The sequence below is a fragment of the Pongo abelii genome, chromosome 20, assembly GCF_028885655.2.
Source record: "Pongo abelii isolate AG06213 chromosome 20, NHGRI_mPonAbe1-v2.0_pri, whole genome shotgun sequence".
Lineage (NCBI taxonomy): Eukaryota > Metazoa > Chordata > Mammalia > Primates > Hominidae > Pongo > Pongo abelii.
This window is the reverse complement of record NC_072005.2, coordinates 19,551,022-19,577,199: the sequence shown is the minus strand read 5'-3', so window position 1 is coordinate 19,577,199 and position 26,178 is coordinate 19,551,022. Positions and strand designations below refer to the sequence as shown.

Below are 26,178 nucleotides of genomic sequence, written 5' to 3'. Positions count from 1 at the left end.
AAGGACCCCCCCAAATCCCCAGAGACCATATGCGCTATCCCCTTGGTGTGCAAGCTTTTGGGCCATGGCCCATTAGTTTTTTTGGGGTTTTTTTTTGAGATGGAGTCTCACTCTGTTGCCCAGGTTGGAGTGCAGTAGTGCGATCTCGGCTCACTGCAACCTCTGCCTCCTGGGTTCAAGCGATTCTCCTGCCTCAGCCTCTCAAGTAACTGGGATTACAGGTGTCTGCCACCACACCCGGCTAATTTTTGTAATTTTAGTAGAGGCGGGGTTTCGCAATGTTGGCCAGGCTGGTCTCAAACTCCTGGCCTCAAGTGATCCACCCTCCTTGGCCTCCCAAACTGCTGGGATGACAGGTGTAAGCCACTGCGCCTGGCCTCCACTGGTTTTTGTATGAGATTCTCTGATCAGTGGTGCCCATGCAGGGCTGTAAAATGCTGGCTGACAGCGAGACAGCAGGATGGGCTGGCCTGCCAGTATGCACTTGGCGAATTCAGTCTCTTGTCTGATACTGCTGAGACCCAACAAACTCCTGGGCCTTCCCGCCCCTCCTGCTTCCAGCCTTACCTCCTGCAGTGCCGTGGCCTTGTGACCTGTGACAAGGCGACACATGATGATGTGCTCCAGCAGGATCACTTGGAAGGATGACAAGATGGGGCTGCAGTCCAGCACTATGGGCGAGAGTCAGGGGTAAGCATGCAGGGGAGGCCAGAGGAGGTGCCACGCCCAGCCCACCGTGCCCCCACCTCGTTCCTGTCTCCTGCCACACTGGCTAGGCACCCATCCCGTCATCTCCCCTAGTCCCCACTGAGCCCTCTGAGTGAAGGAGTGTGTCTTGCTGTCCAGGTGGGGAGACGGAGCTGGAGCCAGAGGTTGGTTCCCACAGTGCTCCAAGAGGGGTTGGCTCTCACCCTCACCCTACGTGCTCAAGAGCTTGTGGACGTGGCAGGTTCTAGAAATGTGGAAATGTGGAAACCACCCTGGATCATGAGACCATGCAGCAGAGCCTCAGGCAGTCAGGCAGGGGGACCTGGGCTGGGCCCCACCTCCCAACAGCCCCAAGCAGCCATCCTCACATGGGAACAAGAGAAGCACAGGGCCTATTCGGCTTTGGGCTGCCTTGGCTCTGATGCCTTCTCCCCCAGCAGCACTCACAAGGGAGCAAACAGACCGACTAATGGGCACACTGCACCAGCCAGGGACATCTGCTCTGGGTTTGTGCTAGTCAAAGGTCCCTGGATAGATTAGACACTTGAGCATCTGGAAAGAACTCACGACCTCCAAAGGACATGCTGGTGGTCAGTGAGGGCTGAGTTCTGATCCTGGCCTCATCCCGAGTGCCCCTGTCACAACACTGATAATAATTGGGAAAAGCAGCTACCACCTGTTTCAACTGAGCACGATTGGGCACAAGGGACCTGACCAGTCAGGGGGGTACCCCCGACCCCAGGCCTGTCTGCTCTGCTCCGACGTTGGTCACCAGCATTTACCAACTAGGGGTGATGAGACCCACCAGGCAGGGCGGCTGGGCGCTGCAGTCGCACAGGGTCACCGGGCCCTGGTACAGCCAGCGTCTGGCCAGGCCGTCCGCCAGGGGGCGCTGTGGCCATGTGGCCAGCCGAGCACCTGACTTACTCTTGAGCTTCTCCAGCTGCATGAGGGCCTTGTCCGTGTACTTCTGCGCCTTCTCCAGGTAGCCGGCCTGCATGGAGTGCATCACGGTCACCTGGCGACAAGACCAGACAGCAGGGGTTATCAGGGCCCTCTCCCTCTCCCTGCCTCCAGCCCTGGCCCGGGCCCTGGTGGGGACGCACCAGGTAGACAAGCACACACATGTGCTCCTTGGGCAGCCAGTGGAAGAGGTCAGCGGGGTTGCTGGGCAGGATCTCATCATCGTGCAGTGTGGAGATGGTCTGGATGCACTGCTGCAGCTGCTTCAGACATGGCTTCACGCTCTTCACCTGTGCAGCACCCACACCCGAGCATCCACCTGAGCCTGGCCTCTCAGGAAGCCAGGCCCAGCCCAGCTACCCCTGCTCCTTCCCCTAGGGAGCATCTGCCTTCCCCTTCTGCCAGGGCCACCTCCTGCAAGATGAACCCGCCCCTGCCACACTCCCATGAATCAGCCAGGCTTTTGGGGCATGGGGCACAGCCAGGCGGGCAGCTGTGGGACTGAGGCTTGTCCACTGCCCAGTGTTGGGTCCAACACCAAGGCCCAGGAGAGGCCTATCAGACCCTGCTGGAGCTGCACTTGGTCTTCCTGCAGCCAGACCTGAGAGAGCAGGGGGAAGCTGTGCTCTGTGGGGGCGGAAGGTGGTTTCCTGGCCCAGGAATCGGGCAGGCGCTGTGGTCCATCTCGCCCCGAGGCCCCGAGGGACGTCTCTGCGGCCTTTGCACCCCGAAGGAAGTGTGGCTGCAGTCTGCTCTGTGTCCCTATGCGCCGAGTGCAGTGCTTCACCCAATGGGCAACGATGGGTATGGATGGATGAACTGGGCAACCCCCTTACCAAGCCCTGTGGAGACTCGCCTGTGGCCCACCATGACGGGGTGGGTCTGAGTGGCACAGGGCAGCCCCCAGCCCCTGAAGGGCCAAGACTGTCACACAAGCACAGAGACAAGGAGCTCAAACACAGCCGTTCCCCACCCACGGCAGGGTCATGAGTCCAGTCTCGGACATGGCTGAGCACATCAGTCCCTACTCAACCCCACAGCAGGGGGGCCAGACAGATACCACCTGGGCATCTGCTGTGTGTAGGTGCCGCCCCAGCACCTCTGTGGTTTATTCTCATGATTCCCTGAACTGCTGTTGGAATCTCTGAGCATCCACACACTGAGCGAGTGTACGCAATGTCACACATAGTACTCCCAAAGGGAGGTGGGGTGGCCAGGACAGACCCTGCTCCCAGGTGCCAGCACTCGTGGCAGAGCAGGACAGGAGTGTGTGTGTCCGGGACTGGTATGACAGCCCTGCTGTGTGGCAAGGTAAGGCGACGACACAGCTGACCTCACAGCCCAAGACCCATTGGCCTGGGTGCCACCCATATCCACCGGTCACAACCAGCAGCCCGCCTGAGAGGCGCCACACACCTGCCCAGCATCCAGATAGTGGGTGACCTGGAGCACCAGGAAAAAGACACGCAGCGACTCCTTCTGGATGGGGTTCCCCTGCCAGTTCTCCACGATCTGCCCGCAGAGAGTCAGCAGCGGGTGCACCTCCTGCAGCTTTCGCTCCATCAGCAGCAGCTGGGGAGGGAGAGGCGCAGGTATAGGGTACAGGGCTTGCAGGGGCCCTCCTGGGACCGGGAGCACAGGGTCACCTGCCCACCTGCCCTGGGACTGCTGCCACCAACCCAGAGGGCAATGCCAGCCTGAAACCCCAGCCCAGGCAGCTCCTAACCAGGCTCTTGCCTCAGCATGAATCCCATAGGGTGGAGCCTGAGTTTCTCTCCTGAACCCAGCAGGGCCCGGGCCTCACATTCCAGGCTGCTTACTGTGCCTAAGGGTCTGGATGCCTAAGGGGCCATGCCATGGAGAGTGGGTGGGGTCTGAGCAGACTCTGTGGGGGCCCTGCCTCACCTCCACAACACCAGCTGCATCCAGCCATGCCCAGCCTCAACTTACCATCCCCTTGCTGAGGAGGAACAGCGCCCTGCAAAAGAAGAGGCAGGGGTCAGGTCCTAGCAGGACCAGGAGCCTCCTGGGATGACTGTGACTACCCCAAGGCTCACAGGATCTAATATGCCACCTCAGGGGACAGTTCAGTGGACAACAGAGAACAGTCCCCGTACAAGACTGCTCTGTTTTATCCTATTGTGTCTGTGTTTATTTTTATTTTTATTTATTTTTTTTTTGAGACGGAGTCTCGCTCTGTCGCCCAGGCTGGAGTGCAGTGGTGTGGTCTCGGCTCACTGCAAACTCAGCCACCCAGGTTCACGCCATTCTCCTGCCTCAGCCTCCTGAGTAGCTGGGACTATAGGCACCCGCCACCACACCTGGCTAATTTTTTGTATTTTTAGTAGAGATGGAATTTCACCGTGTTAGCCAGGATGGTCTCGATCTCCTGACCTCGTGATCTGCCTGCCTCGGCCTCCCAAAGTGCTGGGATTACAGGTGTGAGCCACTGCGCCCGGCCTGTTTTTATTTTTTTTATTATTTTTTTCTTAGAGTCTCACTCTGTTGCCCAGGCTGGAGTGCAATGGTGTGATCTCGATTCACTGCAACCTATGCTTCCCGGGTTCAAGCGATTCTCCTGCCTCAGCCTCCTGAGCACCTGGGACTACAGGCACCTGGCACCATGCCTGGCTAATTTTTTTTTTTTTTTTGAGACGGAGTCTCGCTCTGTCACCCAGGCTGGAGTGCAGTGGCGCGATCTCAGCTCACTGCGACCTCTGCCTCCTGGGTTCATGCCATTCTCCCGCCTCAGCCTCCTGAGTAGCCGGGACTACAGGCGCCCGCCACCACGCCCAGCTAATTTTTTGTATTTTTAGTAGAGACGGGGTTTCACCATTCACAGGATGGTCTCGATCTACTGACCTCGTGATCTGCCCACCTTGGCCTCCCAAAGTGCTGGGATTACAGGTGTGAGCCACCGCGCCCGGCCATGCCTGGCTAATTTTTATATTTTTAGTAGAGACAGGGTTTCACCATGTTGGCCAGGCTGGTCTCAAACTCCTGACCTCATGTGATCCACCTGCCTCGGCCTCCCAAAGTGCTGGGATTATAGGCGTCAGCCACTGCGCCTGGCCTGTATTTATTTTTCTTACATGGCTTAGATGCACTCACGTGAAAAGCCCAGAAGGTGGCTGGGTGCAATGGCTCATGCCTATAATCCCAGCACTTTGGGAGACCAAGGTGGGCAGATCACTTGAGGTCAGAAGTTTGAGACCAGCCTAGGCAACATGGTGAGACCCTATCTCTACAAAAAAAAAAAACAAAAACAAAAAACGCGGCGGTGGACACACAGTGTGGGGGCCAGTGGGCAGGCTTGGGTGCCTGAACTCAGGCTCAAACCTGCGCCTCATGGTGACTAATTTTTTTTTTTTTTTTTTTTTTTTGAGATGGAGTCTCGCTCTGTCGCCAGGCTAGAGTACAGTGGCACGATCTTGGCTCACTGCAACCTCTGCCTCCCGGGTTCAAGCTATTCTCCTGCCTCAGCCTCCTGAGTACCTACAGGCACCCACCACCACGCCCAGCTAATTTTTGTATTTTTAGTAGAAACAGGTTTCACCATGTTGGCCAGGACGGGCTCAATCTCTTGACCTCGTGATCCTCCCACGTTAGCCTCTCAAAGTGCTGGGATTACAGGCGTAAGCCACTGTGCCCGGACCCAATTTTTGTATTTTTTGTGGAGATGGGGTTTCACTATGTTCCCCAGGCTGGTCTTGAACTCCTGGGCTCAAGTGATCCTCCTACCTTGGCCTTCCAAAGTGCTGGGAATATACTGTGAGCCACTGTACTTGGCCTGAAATGCCATTTCTGTTATTTGTCCTGGACCAAGACGGCCAAGCCCCTTCTGTTAACAGAGCAGGAGGGAAGGAGGGGAGTGGGTGCCTACCGTGTGTACTCAGATCCCACCACCCGGGCGTACTCGGCCCCCACACCCAGGAGGTCACAGGCCGACACCAGGTCCTTCTCAAGCGTGTGCAGTTGCTAAAAAGGAGAGAGAGCAGTGACCTTTGCTGCCAAACCCATCAGTTTTACGGTACCTGGCCTTCGTGCTTTGTTAGCAAACTCAACCAAACCTCCCCACGTCAACGAAACTGCCTGTGTCAGTTTTGAGCTAAATTAACCAAATTATCTCATCAACGCTAATTGCTTTGGGTACAAAGCTCCAGTTGGCCTGTGGTATATATGTCATCTAAACTGAATGGTGCCTGCAGTGGATACTGTCTAAACTTAACGGAGCATAGAACCAGCAGCCAAGGCTCACGGCACAGACCCACAAGGCTGTGTGAGCACCTAAGGATGTTCTGAGTGCTTTGTGGGGTCTGTCTTTAGTGGGGTGTCTCTAATGTATTCCAGGGCCGACAAGGAGGGACTCCCTCAGAGGCAAGTGTCAAAGCCTGAACAGGCTGAAAGGGAGGCACATGCCTGGCTTGACCCCGCAAGGCAATACCTGTGGGGCCGTGGTGGAGAGCTCGGCCCTTGGGTGTGCATGCACATGGTGCCTGCCAACTCTGTGGCCCGGGGGAGGTGACTCACGGCCTGGCCTGCTCCTTTGTCTGCTAATGGGCACAAGTGTGCATGGGGAAATGTAAGGACACAGCGTGTGTATGCGGCTTCTCATCAGGCCTGGGGGAGGAGGGCCTCAGGAACTCCTGGCTGCTGGGGGAGCTCTTCCCTGTGGGTACTTTTCTCAGCCAGACCCTCCTGGGGTGAGGGACTCAGCTGGAGGAACTCCCAACCCAGGGTCCACATACTGCATGGGTGTCATGGGAGGTGGCTAAGTGGTGGCCCGGAGGGCAGGCTGGGTCATGGAAGAGAGAGGCTGGGGGCCGGCCACCTGCCTGAGGGTCCCCAGTGCAGAAGTATGGGTGGAGCCCAGGACAGGAGAGGTGCCCCACATGGTGGAGCCTGCCGGCCCCTCCACTGCAGCCGGGAAGGCCGAGTTCAGAGTCCCCCAACAACCCAGCACTGTGGAGCTCAGAGACCAGGGCATCACCTATATCTGGGGGGGCCAAATGGAGCATGAGGAGGAACTGTGTGGATCCCAGGATGAGGGTATGCCCCAGCAGCCCCCAACATGAGGGGCCCCATGTGGGAAACAACACTTGACATGGACATTTGTGGCCTGATAGGCAGCCCCTTGGAGTCTCAGTGGAGCTCCTAAAAAAAACCCACAGCGGGTCTCTGGCAGGAAATGTTCCTGGGATTTCAATGAGTGCGGGCCAAAGATGAGATGAGAATGGCTGGGAGGGAGGGGAACCCAAAGACACCCAACAAGCAGCAGGCCCGCTGTCAATGTCGGCCCCGGGGAAGCCCCACACTCCCACCAATCACACCTGGGCGTTGCTGAGAGCCAGCCTCAAGCTGGAGATGCTGTCAAGGACGGAGGCTAGAAGGGGCTTGTGCACAGGTTAAGGAAATGTTCCCATGTCCCCACCCACTCCGTGTGCCAGCCCGAGGGGGTGTGCACATCGTGGACACTGCTGTTCTTTGCAAACGGGGCAGGTGTGCCCCAGGGTCATGGTCCCTGCCAGGCACCCTCGTGCCCGGGCCGCGGTACTCACAGCGAGCTGGAAGAGCAGGCGGCAGTGCCAATATGGGGTCTGCTGTGAGATCTGGATTGCCTTCCGCAGCAGCGGCTTTGCTGCATCGACGGAATTCTGAAAGGAAATAGTCACGTTTGGGAACGTAAGAAAAAAAAAAAACAAGGCGGCAATCAAGCTGGATTCCTTAGCAGCAGCTGTGGTGCCAGAAGGCAGTTCCTGTTCATGCTTACCAAAGGATTTTTTGGGGTTGCCAATTTACTTTATTAAAAGCAAAAAAAGATATTTTATTGGACTCACTGGCTGGGAAGTTTCTGCATCACTCTTAAAATAACTTCTCATTCAACTGGACTGAAAGTAGTTTCAGTTCAAAATTCTAAACAGTCAAATCAGATGCCAGTTCCCATCTTTTATGTTCTCAGACCAGAGAGAGGCATCGGGGTGTGAAGTACACACATTCCCTGCCGCCAATGCCACCTTACCCATCATCATTCTGAGGTGGGAGGAAGGCAAATTTCAGCTACAATTGAAATTAGGAACCAGATTAAGAAGGGAAACTGTACAGACTTGTCAGGTGAGGAACAGGCTGATCTTTCCAACAGTCTTATGTAGAAAAGGAAGCTGCCAGCCCTCCTTAGCAGGTGGCTACCCACCAAAGCCCTGGGGCTGGGGCATAAGAGGCAGGAAAGTAATCTGAGTGTTAAAAGCCACCGGGCTGGGCACAGTGGTTCCTGCATATAATTTTGGCACTTTGGGAAGTCAAGGCAGGATTGCTTGAGGCCAGCCTGGGCGAGATCATCTCTACAACAAATAAAAAAATTAGCTAGGCATGGTGGTGCACGCCTATAGTCCCGGCTGCTCGGGAGGCTGAGGTGGGAGGATCACTTGAGCTCAGGAGTTTAAGGCTGCGGTGAGCCGTGATTGTGCCATGCACTCCAGCCTGGGTGACAGAGTGAGACCCTCTCCTCCCACCCCGACCAAAAAAACCAAAAAAAGCTGGAGGGATTCCAACTCCCAGAGCCCCAATTTACCAATGTGCTGTCATGTCTTAGCGACACGGAGAGACACTTTGCTTTCAGAAACCTTAATATGTTCTTACCTCTTGACAGTACAATTCAGACAACAGACTTGCTGCTTCAAATTTAACATCTTCGAACTGCGGGATCTAGTGATGTCCAGTTAAGGAAGTACAGACACTGCAAAAAAGGTCCGTTCAAAAGGGCCACAGCTTGGGGTTCCTACCCTACCAAGGTCTGCAGGGCACACATGTCCCTGCCTGCCCTGAAATTCCAAGTTTTCCTGTTCCCCCAGTGAACCTTGAGCTTGCTGCAGGGCAGGGCTTGGAGCTGGATGCAAGGTACGAAGAGAAGCACAAAGAGGAGCACAGTGCCCAAGGGCAGCAGAGGGCCAGGTGGGGGACGCTCCAGGTGCTCTGTGGGCAGAGCCTCAACTCGCAGGACATGTCGGGAGGTGGGATTCAAGCTTTGATACATTCTTTTTACTTAAGTGGAGAATTCCTTAAAGGGAATCATACCAACACAGAAAGGATACTTGCTGTGATATCAACCACTGAAAGAGAAAGAAAACAAAGATTAATTCTCAGGCAAATACCTGGCACCTGGTTACTGGCTCGCTTTGGGGTTTCCACAGGTTGTCCTGAGAACAGAGGCTGCCAGGTATCCAGGTAACAAGAAGGTGGCCTGCTTGGCCTGAGAGGGTGGGCTTACTCCCCTCCAATCCAGCCAGGGGAATGGAAGCTATAGAGCCCCAGTGGGTGCCTAGGCAGGAGGGGACATGCCCTTCTGACATCAGAGGAGGGGCTGGCACTTGGAGTCAGACCCCACAGGCCCATGGGTGGGAGCTGCTTCAGAAAGGAACAGAGCTCAGAGGTGACCTGGCCCCAGCAAGGCCCCCATGTGTCACACGGAAGTAGTGCTGGCAGTCAGAGGTCAGGCAGAGAGGAAGGACGTTCAGCCAAGCATAACACGAGAAATCAGTTTCAACTGGAGAATGGGTCTTGGGGGGCAAGGTCAGTCCTTCTGAGCAAGAGGCATTTGAAAGATGCTTGGCTATAAGCAAAGCCAGTCTCTCAGAGGGGAGGGAGGGGGCTCCAGGAAAGGCCGACACAGGCAGAACTGCGGGATGGCACTGAAGACGCACACCAGGAAGGCAGTTCAGACAACAGGCTCCAACTCAGGGACCACTGTGCCCTAAAGTTCCATGTTCCAATAGGTTCCCAGGCTAGTCCAGGCCACTGACCACAGCCCATCAGACCACCCAGGGTCCCAAGCACACGAGCCTAATGCTGTCCCCGGTGACCCACATGTGCCACACACATTCAGAGCAACCTGCGCCTGACAAGAGCCTTGGTGGTTGCTGGAAGGTGGATCCGGAGCACAGCAGGAGACCCTAACTCATCGCACTCTGTGGGAGGACCGCATGGGGCAGGGCAGCATGTGTGGCAAAGTATGGGAAATGAGGGGCCAGTTCTCCAGGAAAAGGGGGAGCAGGAGGTGCTCCAGGCACTGAAGAGCCCATAAAAAAGGCACAGAGGGCCAGGGAGGTGAGGCTGAAGCCCGATGGTCTCTGCCACTCATGCGGCAACAGCGGCCACTCCTAGCTGAGGGTCAGAATGCCCTGGTGTCACCCCTGGAGGCTGACTCAGTCAGGGGTGGAAAACGAAAGCACCTGCCCAGATGGGAGTTTTCAGACCATCCTGGATGCAGCAGAGAGTATTCACGAAGCGAGCGCAGAGGAGCCTGTGAGGCCTGGAGATCCACGGCTGGGGGCAGCCTTGGGGCTGGAGATCTCTAGAGCAAGGGTGAGCAGCAGCTGGGAACGTCACAGGCACTGGGAAAGCACAGAGCTGCATCGAGAGCACCTACTGCCAAGACACAGGGGACCAGGAGGACAGCTGCGGGAGAGAGCCTGAGCCCCTGACACACACGCACTCACATGCAGGAGCCCAGACCACAGGCCCTCTGCCAGCCCAAGCGTCTGCCTCCTGTGGTCCCCTCTTGTGGCAGGGACAGGAGGGGCTTGGGATCCTCAGAGTGGTGGGGCCAGCACCTGCCGTCAGAAGTGTGGCCCCAGAGGTGAGGCTCCTCAGCCAGAGGCTGTGTGTGGGGACAGTGGCAATGTGTGTGATGTAACAGAGGAGCAGAAGTTGGGGGCTTTTTTCCACAGAAGCTGCTGCATCCCACTGAGAAGCCGGGTCCAACACGAGAAGCTCTGGAAGGCCACCAACTGGAAGGGATGCCCAATCACACAGGAGAGAGGGGACTGCGACAGAGGAGCCGTACTAGAGCTGGGCTGAGGTCTCCCTGAACCCTGAGATTTGGTGGTTCTGATTTGGGCACCATGGGGCTGACAAGGGGGAGCTCTTCAGACATAGTCCAGAGTAGACAGAGAGCACCGCCACGCATAAGCAGCAGCCCCAGCCTGGGTAAGCAAGGTGCAAACCTGGCACCTGCAGCTAAGCCTGGCACCTGTGACAAAGCTGGCCCCATTTCTGTCACTGCATCCCAGCAGAGGTAAGCAAGGCAACCAGTCAACAGGTGAATTCCCCCACCTCCCTTTGGGCGGAGAAGCTTTCTTTTCCAGTCTGTGGCGATGGGATGCTCTCCCCAGAGCTGACGACAGCCCACACGTGCACGTCTGTGGCGGGTAGACTTCAAGAGGACATGTCCAGTCACTTCATGCCTCAGAATACTGCACCCCCTTCTACAAAGCTTTGGCCTATGCCACTGAGCTCAGGCCTGTGTGGATCTAACAATGTCTCCTCATAGCAACAGCTTTTCTTTTTTTTTGAGACACAGTCTCACTGTGTTGTCCAGGCTGGAGTGCAGCAGTACGATCAGAGCTCACTGCAGCCTTGACCTCCTGGGCTCAAGTGATCCTCCCACCTCAGCCTCCTGTGTAGCCGGGACTACTGGTGCGCACCACCGCGTCTGGCTAATTTTTTTTATTTTTTGTAGAGATGGGGTCTGGCTACGCTGCCCAGACCGGCCTCAAGTTCCTAGGCTTGAGTAATTCTCCTGTCTTGGCCTTCAAAGGTGCTGGGATTACAGGCGTTGGACATCGTGCTTGGCCAGCAACAGTTTTGTGTCCCTTCTCCGTTTGGGGCCATGATGTGGCTAACATCAATCTATTCAGCACACAGTTGGACTGGACCTCATTTCTCCTGACCCCATGGACATCTCTTCTTCTTTTTTTTTTTTTGAGATGGAGTTTCGCTCTTGTTGCCCAGGCTGGAGTGCAATGGGATGATCTCAGCTCACCACAACCTCTGCTTCCCAGGTTCAAGTGATTCTCCTGCCTCAGCCTCCCAAGTAGCTGGGATTACAGGCATGCGCCACCATGCCTGGCTAATTTTTGTATTTTCAGTAGAGACGGGGTTTCTCTATGTTGGTCACGCTGGTCTCAAACTCCTGATCTCAGGTGATCTGCTCGCCTTAGCCTCCCAAAGTGCTGGGATTATAGGCGTGAGCCACAGTGGCTGGCCAAGACATCTCTTCTTTACAAGCCAGATATGCCTGCTGCTAACGGACTCGCCTCTCTGCCAGCTCCGTCTGTCCACGGGTGGGCTAGACAGAGAGGATCCCATCTCCCCTGAGGAAGGGGAGGCTCTCAGTGAGCACTGGTGAGCTGGGAAGTAATGTGCCTAAAGGCTCCAAATATAAGCCTTCTCTTGTGGAAGGCCTTGTCCACTAGCGTCAGTGGGTGTCAGGAGCGCTAACTGGGAGCCAGAGGATTGGGTTCAAGGTGTGGATCCACTGTGAGTTAGCAACGCTCTAAGGCACTGGAGAAATTACATCCTAGTGGTTTTTAACATCCGTTTCCCATGTATCTTTATCACCCACTTTACAAACAGAGGACATTAGATAAAGCCCCTCTTTTTGTGACCGGCCTGGGCAACATAGCGAGACCCTGTCTCTCTCTCTTAAAAAAAAAAAAACAAAACAAAACAAAAATCAGCCAGGCATGGTGGTGCATGCTGTGATGCCAGTTACTTGGGAGGCTGAGGTGGGAGGATCACTTGAGCCCAGGAGTTTGGGGCTGCAGTGAGCTATGATCGTGCTGTTGCACTACAGCCTGGGCAACAGGGCAAGACCCTGACTCTTAAGAAAAAAAGCCCCATGATGTTTGACTTTAAAGTTGTGGCTGCAATGCCTGCAGCAGGCTGACATCCAGTAGGTGCTCGGGAAACATCTGCTGAACGAACGATGGCTTTATCCACTTGGATAACGAGTAGAGTTCATTAAAGGAAAGTGAGGGCTTCTGTGTAAGTGCAAATGGCCACAGAATGGAGGCGTATGCCTTTCAGACACAAAGCCCTAAATGGCATGGGATTTCTCCCTGTCTTTAAATGCCACTGCTTCTTCACTGGGACATCAGTGACACCTGGATCTCTCTGCATGAGGACACACATTCCTGAAGGGCAGGATGGGCCTGGTGTCAGGGTGAGCCAGTCAATTCCCTAGGGCCATCAATCTGACACCTACTAAATGACTTCACTTTTCTATCTTTGTTAGACTTTTTTTTTTTGTAGAGACAGGGAAGGTCTTGCTATGCTGCACAGGCTGGTCTTGAACTCCTGGGCTCAAGTGATCGTCCCATCTCAGCCTTCCAAAGCACTGGGATTATAGTTGTGAGCCACCTCACCTAGCCCTCTGTGACTTGTAGCATATATTTGGAAATCAGAAAAATATATCCATCTCACAAATAAAGGATGCAGAATGCCTTACCCAAGGTTGCTACCTCATCTACGTGATTATTATTATTTTTTTTGAGACGGAGTTTCGCTCTGTCGCCCAGGCTGGAGTGCAGTGGCGCGATCTCGGCTTACTGCAAGCTCCACCTCCCAGGTTCACGCCATTCTCCTGCCTCAGCCTCCTGAGTAGCTGGGACTACAGGCGCCCGCCACCAAGCCTGGCTAATTTTTTTTGTATTTTCAGTAGAGACGGGGTTTCACCATGTTAGCCAGGATGGTCTCGGTCTCCTGACCTTGTGATCCGCCTGCCTCGGCCTCCCAAAGTGCTAGGATTACAGGCGTAAGCCACCGCGCCCGGGTGTTTTTTTTGTTTTGTTTTTTTAACTTTGTAATGCTAAAAAGTAGCTTTTATGTTTCCTTCCTTATGATGGCAAAGCAGCCAAAGTGAGAGGCTGCAGGGAGCAGGGCAAGGAGGTGACTGTCTCCATCAGCAGCCCCTGGGGTCACCTTAGGGTTCTCAGGGAAAGCAAGAGAGGGTTGCAACAGGGCCAACAGGTTTCAAGTGGGGTGGAAGGGTCCAGACCAGCACAGCTCTGGTGCCTGGAGGATTCAGTCCAGGGCTGAGTGTTTCAAGGCTTCTTATTCCTTAAAACCAAAGTAACTTTTAAAAAAAAGGTTTTTTTTTGGTTGTAGTTTTTAGACATGGTCTCCCTCTGTCACCTAGGCGGAGTGCAGTGCTCCTCACTGTAAGGAGGATCCTCACTGTAAGAAGATACTACCGCCTCAGCCTCCCAAAGTGCTGGGATTACAGGCATGAGCCACCATGCCTGGCCTGTTGTTGTTTTGTTTTTATAAGAGACAGGGTTGGCTGGGAGCAGTGGCTCACGCCTGTAATCCCGGCACTTTGGGAGGCCAAGACAGGTGGACTGCTTGAGCTCAGGAGTTTGAGACCAACCTGGGCAACATGGCAAAACCCCATCTCTACAAAATATACAAAAATTAGCTGGGCATGGTGGTGTGTGCCTGTCACATCAGCTACTCTGGAAGCTGAGGCAAAAGAACCACATGAGCCCAGAAGGCGGAAGTGGCAGGGAGCTGAGATCGCGCCACTGCACTCCAGCCTGGGTGACAGAGTGAGACTTTATCTCAAAAAAATAAAAAAATAAAAAATGAAAAAAATAAAAAAATTAAAAAGACAGGGTTTTTGTCACCCAGGCTGGAATGCGGTGGTGCAATCATGGCTCACTGTAACCTTGAACTCTCAGGCTCAAGCACTCCTCCTGCTTCAGCCTCCCAAGCAGCTGGGACTATAGGCATGTGTGGCTAATTTTTTAATTTTTTTTTTTTTTAAGAGACAGGGTCTTGCTATGTTGCCCAGGCTGGTCTCAAACTCCTGGGATCAAGTGATCCTCCCGCCTTAGCCTCCCAAAGTGCTAGGATAACAGGCATGAGCCACCACGCCTGGCCCAAAATCATTTTTTTTAAAACTACCCTATTGCTTGCAACACCTCTGGGATGGAAGCACAGCATTTAGCAGCTTCCCTGGCCTCTTGCTGCTGTGTGACTGTGGCTAAGCACATTCTCCTGCAGTGGCTGGGTGTTATCACAGGTGAGTCTGAGGTGGGCCTTACCCTGTTAATTTGTTGAGGATCCAGGGAGACCTTGCTCTGTGAAGCACCAATGCAGGGCCTGGCATGTAGAAGGTGCCAATGATGCTACAGTAACTGGCAATCAGGAAGTAGAAGAACTGGGGTGGGAGAGGAAGGGACCAGCTGGTAGAACCGTGAGGTGATGTTTCCTAAACAGATTTCACATCCTGAAGTCAGAGGTGACTCAAGAGTGAGAGGGAAGGAAATAGAAACAAAAATAGGAGGAAGCACAGATCACTTCGTGAAACTGCATAATGGCCAGTTCTGCACAAGCCTCTGCTCCCTGCAGATGGGACACGGAATTTAGCAGGACACAGTTGTGATCCTGAAGAATGAAAGAACTGCTCATGCTGGGCCTGATGAAGAGAGGCTCAGAACCTAGCCCTGTTGGGTCTTAAGAGAAAAGGAAGCATTTAATCACTTGCTGAGAAAGTGAACCATAGATGCTCAGGCTAAACCTGGATGCAGAATTAAGTATCTGACCAGCACAGTCTGGAGCTGCTTTCTAAGTCATATGAGCAAAACCGCCATTAAAAAGCAGCCCTGTTCAACTCCAGAGAAAGCATGCATGCCATACGCAGTCAGAAAACACCACTGTTCAAAGAATGACTGCCTGGATTATAGAAAATAGTAAGTTCTTCCAGAGAGGTGGCATTTAGTCTTGGGTGGCTTTCAAACCAGGAAAACCTAAGAACGATGGTGCACTTCCCAGGCCAAAGGATAAAAGGGACTGTGATCAAAAGTAAGAAAGCTAAAGGGGAGGCTGGGCGCGGTGGCTCATGCCTGTAATCCCAGCACTTTGGGAGGCCGAGGCGGGTGGATTACGAGGTCAGGAGATCGAAACCATCCTGGCTAACATGGTGAAACCCCGTCTCTACTAAAATTACAAAAAATCAGCCAGGCATGGTGGCGGGTGCCTGCAGTCCCAGCTACTTGGGAGGCTGAGGCAGGAGAATGGCATGAACCCAGGAGACGGAGCTTGCAGTGAGCTGAGATCACGCCACTGCACTCCAACCTGGGCGACAGAGTGAGACTCTGTCTCAAAAAAAAAAAAAAAAAAAAGTTAAGGGGGAAACGGATATGCAGGTACATTCTCTTGATTCAACAGTAGATGTCCAAATGACCAAGATGGATCTGTCTGCTTAAAAGACAGGTGGGAAAATAAGACAAAAGCCATAGGGCCTGGAAGAGAGGAGAAGAGAAGACTGAAAACTTACAGGGATGGGTGTACAGCAAGAAGAGAGAGAACAAGAGGAAAGCAAAATACAGAAGAACACAACCTGTCAGAATCTGCGGAAATGGCATTGCAAATTCTTTTTTTTTTTTGAGACAGGGTCTCTCTCTGTCACCCAGACTGGACTGCAGTGGCAGGAACATGGCTCACTGATGCCTCGACCTCCTGGGCTCAAGTGATCCTCACGCCTCAGCTTCCCAAGTAGCTAGGACTACAGATGTGAGCCATCACGGGCCCACTAATTTTCAAATTTTTTGTAGAGACAGGGTAGTGCCCAGGTTGGTCACTGCAAATTCTCTAGCCAAGAAATTTCTAAGTAAATTCACAATGCTTATAGTCATCAACTATTTACTTAGGGGAGTCCCAGAGCAGCCAAAGCACACCCACATCACTGCCAAAACCATACTCAGAGAAGGAAGGCTTTCAGGTAAAGTGTCCTGCCATGCACTGTAACAGCTCCAGGATCTGCTGAGCAGACCCAGGGAACAAGGCAGCTGGCAGGTGTTCTGAGGCCCTACGGAGGAAAGAGTCACCGAGACACCAACTACTGTGACCCCAAAAAAGCTGCTGAGGAGTTCGAGACCAGCATGGCCAACATAGTGAAACCTCATCTCTAATAAAAGTAGAGGTCGGGCGCAGTGGCTCACGCCTGTAATCCCAGCACTTTGGCAGGTCCAGGCGGGCGGATCACGAGGTCAGGAGATTAAGACCATCCTGGCTAACACGGTGAAACTCGTCTCTACTAAAAATATAAAAAATTAGCCGGGCGTGGTGGCGGGCGCCTGTAGTTCCAGCTACTCAGGAGGCTGAGGCAGGAGAATGGCATGAACCCAGGAGGTGGAGCTTGCAGTGAGCCGAGATCGCGCCATTGCACTCCAGCCTGGGCGACAGAGCGAGACTCTGTCTCAAAATAAATAAATAAAGAAAGAAAAGTAGAAAAAATTAGCCTGGCATGGTGGCAGGCACCTGTAATCCTAGCTGCTCGGGAGGCTGAGGCAGGAGAATAGTCTGAACCTGAGAGGCAGAGGTTTTAATGAGCTGAGATTGCGCCACTGCACTCCAGCCTGGGCAACAGAGTGAGAGTCCATCTAAAAAAAAAATTAAAATAAAAAAAGAGCTGCTGGGGCGGCTGTGTGTGGTGGCTCACATCTGTAATCCCAGCACTTTCGGAGGCCAAGGCAGATGATTGCTTGAGGCCCGGAGTTTAAGACCAGCCTGGGCAACATAGTGAGACCCTAGCTCTATAGAAAATATAAATACAATCAAATTTTTAAAAAGTTGCTGAGGAAAGGAAGACATACCCTCTTTGACTCTGATGGGGATTCTTTTTTTAAAGTTTTGAGACAGGGTCTCGGTCTGTTGTCCAGGGTGGAGCACAGTGGCACGATCACAGCTCATTGTAGCCTCAACTTCCTGGCTCAAGAATTGTCTTGCCTTAGCCTCCTGAGTAGCTGGGACCAGAGACATGTGCCACCATGCCTGGTTAATTTTTGTACATATATATATATTTTTCTGGTAGAGACAGGGTTTTGCTATGTTGCCCAGGCTGGTCTTGAACTCCTGGGCTTAAGCAATCTGCCCACTTTGGCCTCACAAAGTCTTGGGATTGCAGGTGTGAGCCACCACACCTGGTCTGATGGGGACATTTAATGGATGATTCTTTCAAAGTTAGTTGACTTGATGAAGCAGACGAGTAAGTATGTTATATATCTTTCTAGACGACTTAAAATGCAGTTGAGGGCCAGGCGTGGTGACACACACCTATAGTCCCAGCTACTCAGGAGGCTGAGGTGGGAGGATCGCTTGAACCCGGAGGGTGGAGGTTACAATGATTTGAGATTGCGCCATTGCACTCCAGCCTGGGCAACAAAGTGAGACTCTGTCTCAAAAAAAAAAAAAAAAAAAAAAAAATGCAGTTGAGGAGACCATTAGAAACTGACAGAAGCAGATAAAAGAGAAATAAACCTTAAATAAAAATGTGATGACCAAGGAGGCTGGGGTCTCTTAGAGAGAAAGCAAAAGACAGCGAAAACAATAGGAAAGCTGGATGTAGCACTGAGTTCAGGGGCCAATAATAGGTTTTAGCTAAGCAGTTATGTTAGAGATAATTAGTTCAGTGAAGAAGAGCAGAGAGATGCCAGGTGTGGTGGCATGCCTGTAATCCCGGCACTTTGGGAGGCCAAAGAGGGTGGATCACTTCAGGTCACTTTGAGACCAGCCTGGCCAACATGGTGAAACCGTCTCTATCGAAAATCCAAAAAATTAGCTGGCCATGGTGGCTCATGCCTGTAATCCCAGCTGCTTCAGAGGCTGAGGCACAAGAATCGCTTGAACCTGGGTGGTGGAGGTTGCAGTGAGCTGAGGCTGCACCAACTATACTCTAGCCTGGGTGACAGAGCGAGACTCTGTCTCAAAAAAATAAAAATAAGGCTGGGCGCCGTGGCTCATGCCTGTAATCCCAGCACTTTGGGAGGCTGAGGCAGGCAGATCACCTGAGGTCAGGAGTTCAAGAGCAGCCTGACTAACATGATGAAACCTTGTTTCTACTAAAAATACAAAATTAGCCGGACATGGTGGCACATGCCTGTAATCCTAGCTACTCAGGAGGTTGTGGTAGGAGAATTGTTTGAACCCAGGAGGTGGAGTATGCAGTGAGCTGAAATCGCACCACTGCACTCCAGCCTGGGTAATAGGAGCGAAACTCCTTCTCAAAAAAATGAAAAATAAAATAGGCTGGGTGTGGTGGCTCACACCTGTAATCCCAGCATTTTGGGAGGCCAAGGCGGGTGGATCACCTGATGTCAGGAGTTCGAGGCCAGCCTGACCAACATGGTGAAACCCCGTCTTTACTAAAAATACAAAAATTAGCTGGGCGTGGTGATAGGCGCCTGTAATCCCAGCTGCTTGGGAGGCTGAGGCAGGAGACTCGCTTGAACCCGGGAGGCAGAGGTTGCAGTGAGCCAAGATTGCGCCATTGCACTCCAGAGCCTAGGCGACAGAGCAAGACTACATCTCAAAAAATAAATAAATAAATAAAATAAAAGTAACAATAAAAATAAAAAGAACACCAGAGAGAATGAGCAAGGAGAAAAGTCACAAAATATTGCAAAATACTGTTACACTGGGTTAGCTCTCCGAGAAGATACTGGAATCTCTTCAGCCATTTGCTTTTCAGAAGTAGAAACCAGTAAACCACCTCTAAGCAGAGAACATATGATTCTCTATTAAGTAGCTCTGGGGAAGGAAAGAATAAAAGTTGATAGCTCCCTGATTGGGAAAAAATGCACAATTAATAAAGAATGAAGATGAAAGAAAGCACACTTATGTTGTAACGTAAAAAGAAGTCACAAACGTTGGTGGAAGGAAAACAGTATAGAAAACATCACTTTAACTAAATGCTGGAAAAATTTTCAGTTGGGATGCGACTGACAAAAAGAACGGGATTTCCAGGCATAAAGTTGGTATGAGCTACAGAGGGAACCATGTGGCTCAGCGGAAGACCCTTCAAGATTCAAAGTTCCATTTGACAGAGCAAAGGCACTTCGCAAGGAGAAGGGTTTAAATTATGGGTCCAAAAGCCAAGCGGTAAAGCGAGCAATTTGCAGCATGACTGCTTCTCCTAGACAGGGCTGAGTGGGCGAAATACGACGGTACACACAGTGACTATTAGCCACTGCCAGAAACAGGCTGAACAGCCCTGGAAGACAAGGGAAGGCAGGTGGTGAGAGTTGTTCATGGAGAGAAAGGAGAGTTTTAGAACCAGCACATCCACTGGAGATGCTGGGCCACCAGACCCCTCCCAGTCAATAAAGTCTGGTGCCTCATTTGATCTCAGCCTCATCATGACCCTGGAGAGACCCTGATACCATCTGCTAGTCCCCGACAGCTTAGGCATTCCTTACCATCAACCTGACCCCCTGAGTGGTTCTCCAGGCTCCCTGCCCCACCCATTCAGGCCTCTGCTGAAATGTCACTCCCACAAATAGAGACTCTCTCACTACCTCTGCCAAAAATAGCTCCAAGTCAACTCCATCCCTTCTCCCTGGTTCAGTTCTCAAGGTTCTTCCATCACTGCCTAACCTCTTACTATAGGCTTATCATTTGTCTTCCTCACGAAAACCTACGCTTACGTGGGCAGAAACTGTTTTAGCCATTGCTGATCCCCCAGCACCAAAAATAGGGCTTGGCATCCTGCACGAGCTGAACAAATATCTGTTGAACGAATCAAAGAAAAAAAAAACTTCACCAAAACAATAATGATGTATCATTTTGGCATGTAACCTGGTTATCATTGAGCTGGAGTTTGAGCCCAGTTTTGTCAATAACTTGTGCAGCCTTGGGCAAATCACTTTACCTCTCTGGGCCCATAATGCCTCCCTTTTGAAACAAGGCAGTTGATGAAGTGAGGACTAAAGTTGCCTTCCACACTGGGCACAATGGCTCAAGCCTGTAGTTCCAGCACTTTGGGAGGCTGAGGCAGGTGGATAGCTTGAGCTCAGGAGTTCAAGATCTTGTCTTTACAAAAAAACACAAAAATCAGCTGGGTGTGGTGGTGCGTACCTGTGGTCCCAACTACTCAGGAGGCTGAGATGGGAGGACTGCTTGAGCCCAGGAAGTCAAGGCTGCAGTGAGCTGAGATCACGCCAGTGCACCCCAGCCTGGGTGATGGAGCGAGACCCTGTCTCAAAATAAATAAATAAACAAACAAATAAATAAATAAATAAATAAATAAAACTGGCCAGATGTGGTGACACACACCTGTAATCCTAGCACTTTGGGAGGACAAGACGGGCGGATCACTTGAGGTCAGGAGTTCGAAACCAGCCTGACCAAATGGTGAAACCCTGTCTCTACTAAAAATACAAAAATTAGCCAGATGAGGTGGTGCACGCCTGTAATCCCAGCTACTCGGGAGGGTGAGACAAGAGAATTGCTTGAACCCACGAGACGGAAGTTGCAGTGAGCCAAGACCATGCCACTGCACTCCAGCCTGGTGACACAGCGAGACTCCATCTCAAAAAAAAAAGAAAAAAATTATCTGGGGCTGGGCGCAGTGGCTCACGCCTGTAATCTCAGCACTTTGGGAGGCCGAGGGGAGTGGATCACAAGGTCAGGAGTTCAAGACCAGCCTGGCCAATATTGTGAACCCCTGTCTCTACTAAAAATACAAAAATTAGCTGGGTGTGGTGGCACACACCTGTAGTCCCAGCTACTCAGGAGGCTGAGGCAGGAGAATCACTTGAACCCGGGAGACGGAGGTTGCAGTGGGCTGAGATCCTGCCATTGCACTACAGCCCCAGCAACAAGAGCGAAACTCCCCCTCAAAATAAACAAATAAATAAAATAAAATAAAGTCTCCTTCCAACTTTTCAGTCTGCGAAACAAAGATTTGATCTATTCCTCAAGGCAACTTGTTACTAGCTGAGAGTGGGCTTGGATTTACCTCAGATTAATGAGTTTTTAAAATCTGAGTTGATTCTTTTCAATAATTCTCTATTCAAGCAGGACAGAGCTGGGTAAAAGGCAAAAGGGAGGCAGGGGTCTGACAGGATCACAGCGCTGCTGTGAGAAAAAAACGACTCCACAGCCTGAAATTTTATTATTTTTTCCTTATTATTATCTTTTTTTTCTGAGACAGGGTTTCACTGTCACCAGGGCTGGAGTGAAGTGGCGTGATCACTGCTCACTGCAGCCACGACCTCCCTGGGCTTAGCTGATCCTCCCACCTCAGCCTCTGGAGTAGATGGGACTACAGGCCCGCGTCACCATGCCCAGCTAGTTTTTGTATTTTTTGTAGAGATGGGGTCTCACTATGTTGCCCAGGCTGGTCTCAAACTCCTGGGGTCTAGTGATCTGCCCGCCTCCGGCTCCCAAAATTCTGGGATTACAGGCATAAGCCACTGAGCCTGGCCCTAGAAAGTTTATTAAAGGGGCCGGGCATGGTGGCTCAAGCCTGTAATCCCAGCACTTTGGGAGGCTGAGGTGGGCGGATCATGAGGTCAAGAGATCGAGACCATCCTGGCTAACACGGTGAAACCCCATCTCTACTAAAAAATACAAAAAATTAGGCGGGCGTGGTGGCGGGTGCCTGTAGTCTCAGCTACTCGGGAGGCTGAGGCAGGAGAATGGCGTGAACCCGGGAGGCGGAACTTGAAGTGAGCCAAGATGGCACCACTGCACTCCAGCCTAGGTGACAAAGCAAGACTCCATCTCAAAAAAAAAAAAAAAAAAAAGTTTATTAAAGGGCAGAATGACAGCCACTCTCCCGCATTCCTTGAGGCACCAAGATGACACAAATCAAGTTGGGTCAGGGGAGGGACTCACTCGGACGGAAGAAGATGGACTAATAGATGGCAGAAGTCACCAGTGGATGGAGAAAAAGCTGGAGCTGCGAAATCCCCTAATACTGAAACTGAACAGCGGGGCCTGGAATCCAGAAACCCTGTTTCTCCTCCTCATAGGCCTCAAATGACCAACTCCAGACTCTGGGTCTCAGCTTCCCTCGTACGACACCAGGCATTATTGATGGGGACACAAGACCCTCCAGAAACCACGATTACCAAACTTCCGTGTCCAAGGAGAAGCATGCCCTTCCAGGTTCCTGAGAGACCAGACTTCAGATTCCCGGGGGAATGCCAGGGGTCTCGCCTCCGCCAACCCCTACCCCAAGTCACTTCAGGTGGAAGCGTTTGGGGCTGATGCTCCGGAAGCTGAACCAGGAGGAGCTAGTAGCTTCAGGACCCTGTGATGTCCCCATCGCCACCAACAGGTGGGATCCTCCTGAAAACCAGACGATTTGCGGATCCTGTTGCTCCCAATAACAGACAACTTTCAGAGTACGGTGACGGGGCTCCTGGAGCCCTGTCACCAGAAACGGGAAATAAGGCGTGGGGGGCGAGGCCTTCGTGTCCCCTGAGAGGCTGGTGGCTTTGGGGTCCGGCAGAGGCAGGTGGGGGTCCTGCGGCTTTGACGGAGGTCGCGCCCCCAGGTCGCCGAGGAGCGGCCCCCGCCCGCCGCGGTCGCGACCCGTCAGCCCAGATCTTGCAAGGAGCCCGCGACTCCTCCCTCGCGGCCCGGCCCGCGCTCACCGCCTTCTCCAGGTGGCTGCGCGCCTGCTCGCTGTTCTTGGTGTGGTGATAGAGAACGGAGCCCAGCTGCAGGTGTGTACGGGCCTCGATGCGCTGCGGCGGCTTGAAGGGGAACACGGCCTGCAGGCAGTGCACGCACAGGCGGATTTTGGGCGGGCTGGAAGTGCGGAAGTGCTCAGCGAAGCCCAGAAGCGCCAGGTACCACGAGTCGGCCGCCTCGGCCTGCGCAGCCTGGGCCGCCGCCGCCTGCGCCGCTGCCGCCGCCTGAGCCGCCATTTTGGCCTCCACAACAACAAGCCGCCGCCACAGGCAGGCGGAAGCAGGCGCGCGAGACGGGGCCGGGTTCTCTTCGCGGCTTCCGCGAGATCTGCCGCCCAAAGCATCCTGGAACATGTAGTTTGTATTTGGGATGACCGCCGCTCCGGGAAGGTGTGAAAAGGGCGACGCCGTTTGGTTATCGTGACTGGGACTTAGGCATCGCCGATAGGCTGAGGCTTTCGTTTCTGGAGGTAAAAAAAACAAACAAACCCAGTCGTTCACGCAGTAATAAGGCGAGTCTGACCGTGGCGGACTACATCTCCCATCAGGCGATGCATACTATAACAGGGCCCCTTAAGTGGCGCCGGAGCATTGTGGGATTGGATGAGTCTCAAGATGGACAACCGGGATGTTGCAGGTAACAGCCCCCGCCTCCTCTCAGGCGCCCGCCTGGGTCCCTGGGGCTAGGTGTCTCCCTTTACTCCTCGGGTCCGTCCTGCTGCGACCCGTGGATCCCTCGCTTCAGCCCCGGGGCAGCCCACAGCGTCGGCTTCTGCACCTCTTGGTTTCTCGAGACCCCAGACCCAGGTTGCTGGCCGCCCCCGCCTGGTTTGCTGAGGACGCACGGATCTCCGTAGAGGCCGCCACCCGGCTCGGCCCTGCGTCCCGTTTCCGAAACGACCGCCTTCAGGGCTGCTCCAACCTCCGTTCCCCAATACAGCGGCAACCTTGGGCTGTCCCTGCACCCCTCTTTTCGTAGCAGCTGCCCTCTGGCCTGTGTCCCGCTTTCTGGAAAAGCTGCTTTTCTGAAGTGCTTTGAGGCTCCCTTGACACACTTTCCCGCGTCTTTTGACCCTCACTTTGCTGCAAGCCTTGGCCTTTCTACTTCCCCAGAATAGAATGCATTTACCCATCAGCAAATACTTAGGGCGTGCTCACTGTGTGCCAGGCACTGTGCTAGGCGCTACGCATGCAGCGGTGACCGAAACAGGGCCCTGCCTTCCTGGAGGTTGCTTTCTACTGGGGTGTCAGTGCATTAATGAGAAAATATTTACAAAGACTTACGTATGATGTGAGGTTACGTATGATATGATCAGAGTGGAGGCTGCTGATATTGGGTAGTCAGGAAGACCTTTTATTTCTTTCTTTTTCTTTTTTTTTTTTTTTTTAGACAGGGTCTCACTTTGTCGCCCAGGCTGTAGTGCAGTGGCTCACTGTGGCTCCCTGGGTTCGGGTGATCCTCCCACCTCAGCCTCCCTAGTAGCTGGGACAACAGGTGTGCGCCACCACACAGCGAATTTGTGTATTTTTTGTGTTGCAACGTTTCCCATGCAGGTCTGGAATTCCTAGGCTCAAGCGATCCTCCCATCTCAGCCTCTTAAAGTGCTGGGATTACGTAAAGGTGTGAGCCACCACACCTGGCCCAAGGAAAGGCCTTTTCAAGCAGAAGACATTTGAGTTAAGACAATGAATGCCAGCTATGGGAATCCCTGGAGGGTGGAGCCTTCCACACAGAGAGGGGCCAGTAAATGCAGAGGCCCTGGTAGGATGGGCTTGTCCTTTTGAAGAATGTCAAGGATGAAGCAGAAGGGAGGGGAACCATCTGTCAGGGCCTTGAAAATAGCCTTTTAGAATTCTTTTTTTCTTTTTGTTGAAGCGGAGTTTAGCTCTGTCGCCCAGGCTGGAGTGCAGTGGCACGATGTCGGCTCACTGCAACTTCTACCTCCCGGGTTCGAGCCATTCTTCTGCCTCAGCCTCCTGAGTAGCTGGGATTACAGGTGCCGGCCACCGCACCTGGCCAGTGTTTTTTTTTTTGTATTTTTAGTAGAGATGGGTTTCACCATGTTGGCCAGGCTGGTCTCGAACTCCTGACCTCAAGTGATCTGCCTGCTTCAGCCTCCCAAAGTGCTGGGATTACAGGTGTGAGTCACCATGCCCGGCTCAGACTTTTAAAATTTGGATTTTATTCTGAGTCCCATGGGGAACCTCTGAGGTGTCTTCCCTGTCTCCATGCTATCACCCTAGTCTGAAGATATCATTGTCTGTTGCTTGGAGCCAGTGAGCCTCCCTGGTCTTGTTGCCTGTGGATTCTCCGGCCAGAATGATTACCTAGTAGCCAGGATGAAAATAAAACGACCTTGTGGATATTGGCCAGGTGTGGTGTTCCATGCCTAAAATCTCAGCATTTTGGGAGGCTTAAATGGGAGGCTCCCTTGAGGACAGGAGTTCAAGATTAGCCTGGGCAACATAGCAAGAACCTGTCTCTACAAAAAATAAAAGAAAATAGCTAGGCCTGGTAGAGCGTGCCTGTCGTCCTAGCCACTCAGGTGGCTGAGGTGGGAGAATCTCTAGAGCCCAGGAGTTTGAGGATGCAGTGAGCTACGATCATGCAACTGCACTCTGGCCTGGGCAACTCAGCAAGACCCTGTCTCAACAAAACAAAACAAAACAAAACGGCTGGGTGTGGTGGCTCACGCCTGTAATCCCAGCACTTTGGGAGGCCAAGGTGGGTGGATCACTTGAGGTCAAGAATTCGAGACCAGCCTGGCCAACATGGTGAAGCCGCATCTCTACTAAAAATATGAAAAATTAGCCAGGCGTGGTGGCAGATGCCTGTAGTCCCAGCTACTCGGGAGGCTGAGGCAGGAGAATCGCTGGAACTCTGGAGGTGGAGATTGCAGTGAGCCAAGATCGCCCCATTGCACTCCAGCCTGGGGGAAAAGAGCAATACTTCATCTTTAAAAAAAAAAGAAGGCTGGGTTCGGTGGCTCACGCCTGTAATCCCAGCGCTTTGAGAGGCGTAAATCGGAGGCTCCCTTGAGGACAGGAGTTCAAGACCAGCCTGGACAACATGGCGAAACCCTAACTGTACTAAAAATATAAAAATTAGCCAGGTGTGGTGGCTCAGGCCTGTAATCCCCGCTACTCAGGAGGCTGAGGCAGGAGAATCGCTTGAACCTGGGAGGTGGAGGTTGCAGTGAGCTGAGATGGTGCTACTGCATTCCATCTTGTCTGACAGAGTAAGAGT

At 52.8% G+C, this 26,178-nt stretch overlaps 2 protein-coding genes across 5 annotated transcripts in view; one reads left to right on the top strand and one right to left on the bottom strand.

The window, feature by feature from the left end:
• The window catches only part of MAU2 (MAU2 sister chromatid cohesion factor), a 37,437-nt gene extending 14,269 nt beyond the window's left edge, over nucleotides 1-23,168 (bottom strand). For 3 of the 4 annotated variants that reach the window (XR_002912383.3, XM_009253030.4, XM_002828963.6), the window contains exons 1-10: nucleotides 22,893-23,168; nucleotides 8,760-8,777; nucleotides 8,308-8,373; nucleotides 7,230-7,325; nucleotides 5,555-5,649; nucleotides 3,622-3,649; nucleotides 3,088-3,243; nucleotides 1,815-1,961; nucleotides 1,636-1,726; nucleotides 568-671 (exon numbers count right to left, since the gene is read on the bottom strand). Coding sequence is in view for 3 of the 4 variants with exons in the window: in XM_009253030.4 (XP_009251305.1) it covers nucleotides 568-671; nucleotides 1,636-1,726; nucleotides 1,815-1,961; nucleotides 3,088-3,243; nucleotides 3,622-3,649; nucleotides 5,555-5,649; nucleotides 7,230-7,325; nucleotides 8,308-8,373; nucleotides 8,760-8,777; nucleotides 22,893-23,168 (1,077 nt within the window). In the remaining variant the exon portion in view is untranslated. Of the gene's footprint in view, nucleotides 1-567; nucleotides 672-1,635; nucleotides 1,727-1,814; nucleotides 1,962-3,087; nucleotides 3,244-3,621; nucleotides 3,650-5,554; nucleotides 5,650-7,229; nucleotides 7,326-8,307; nucleotides 8,374-8,759; nucleotides 8,778-22,364; nucleotides 22,702-22,892 lie in introns of those variants that run through there. The other variant, XM_054538765.2, reaches the window with a different exon arrangement.
• A 32-nt stretch (nucleotides 23,169-23,200) lies between these two features.
• Nucleotides 23,201-26,178, top strand: part of SUGP1 (SURP and G-patch domain containing 1) — a 44,019-nt gene continuing 41,041 nt past the window's right edge. The window contains exon 1 of the mRNA XM_024236586.3: nucleotides 23,201-23,568. Within this exon, the coding sequence (XP_024092354.1) occupies nucleotides 23,535-23,568 (34 nt within the window). The 5' untranslated portion in view covers nucleotides 23,201-23,534. The remainder of the gene's footprint in view (nucleotides 23,569-26,178) is intronic.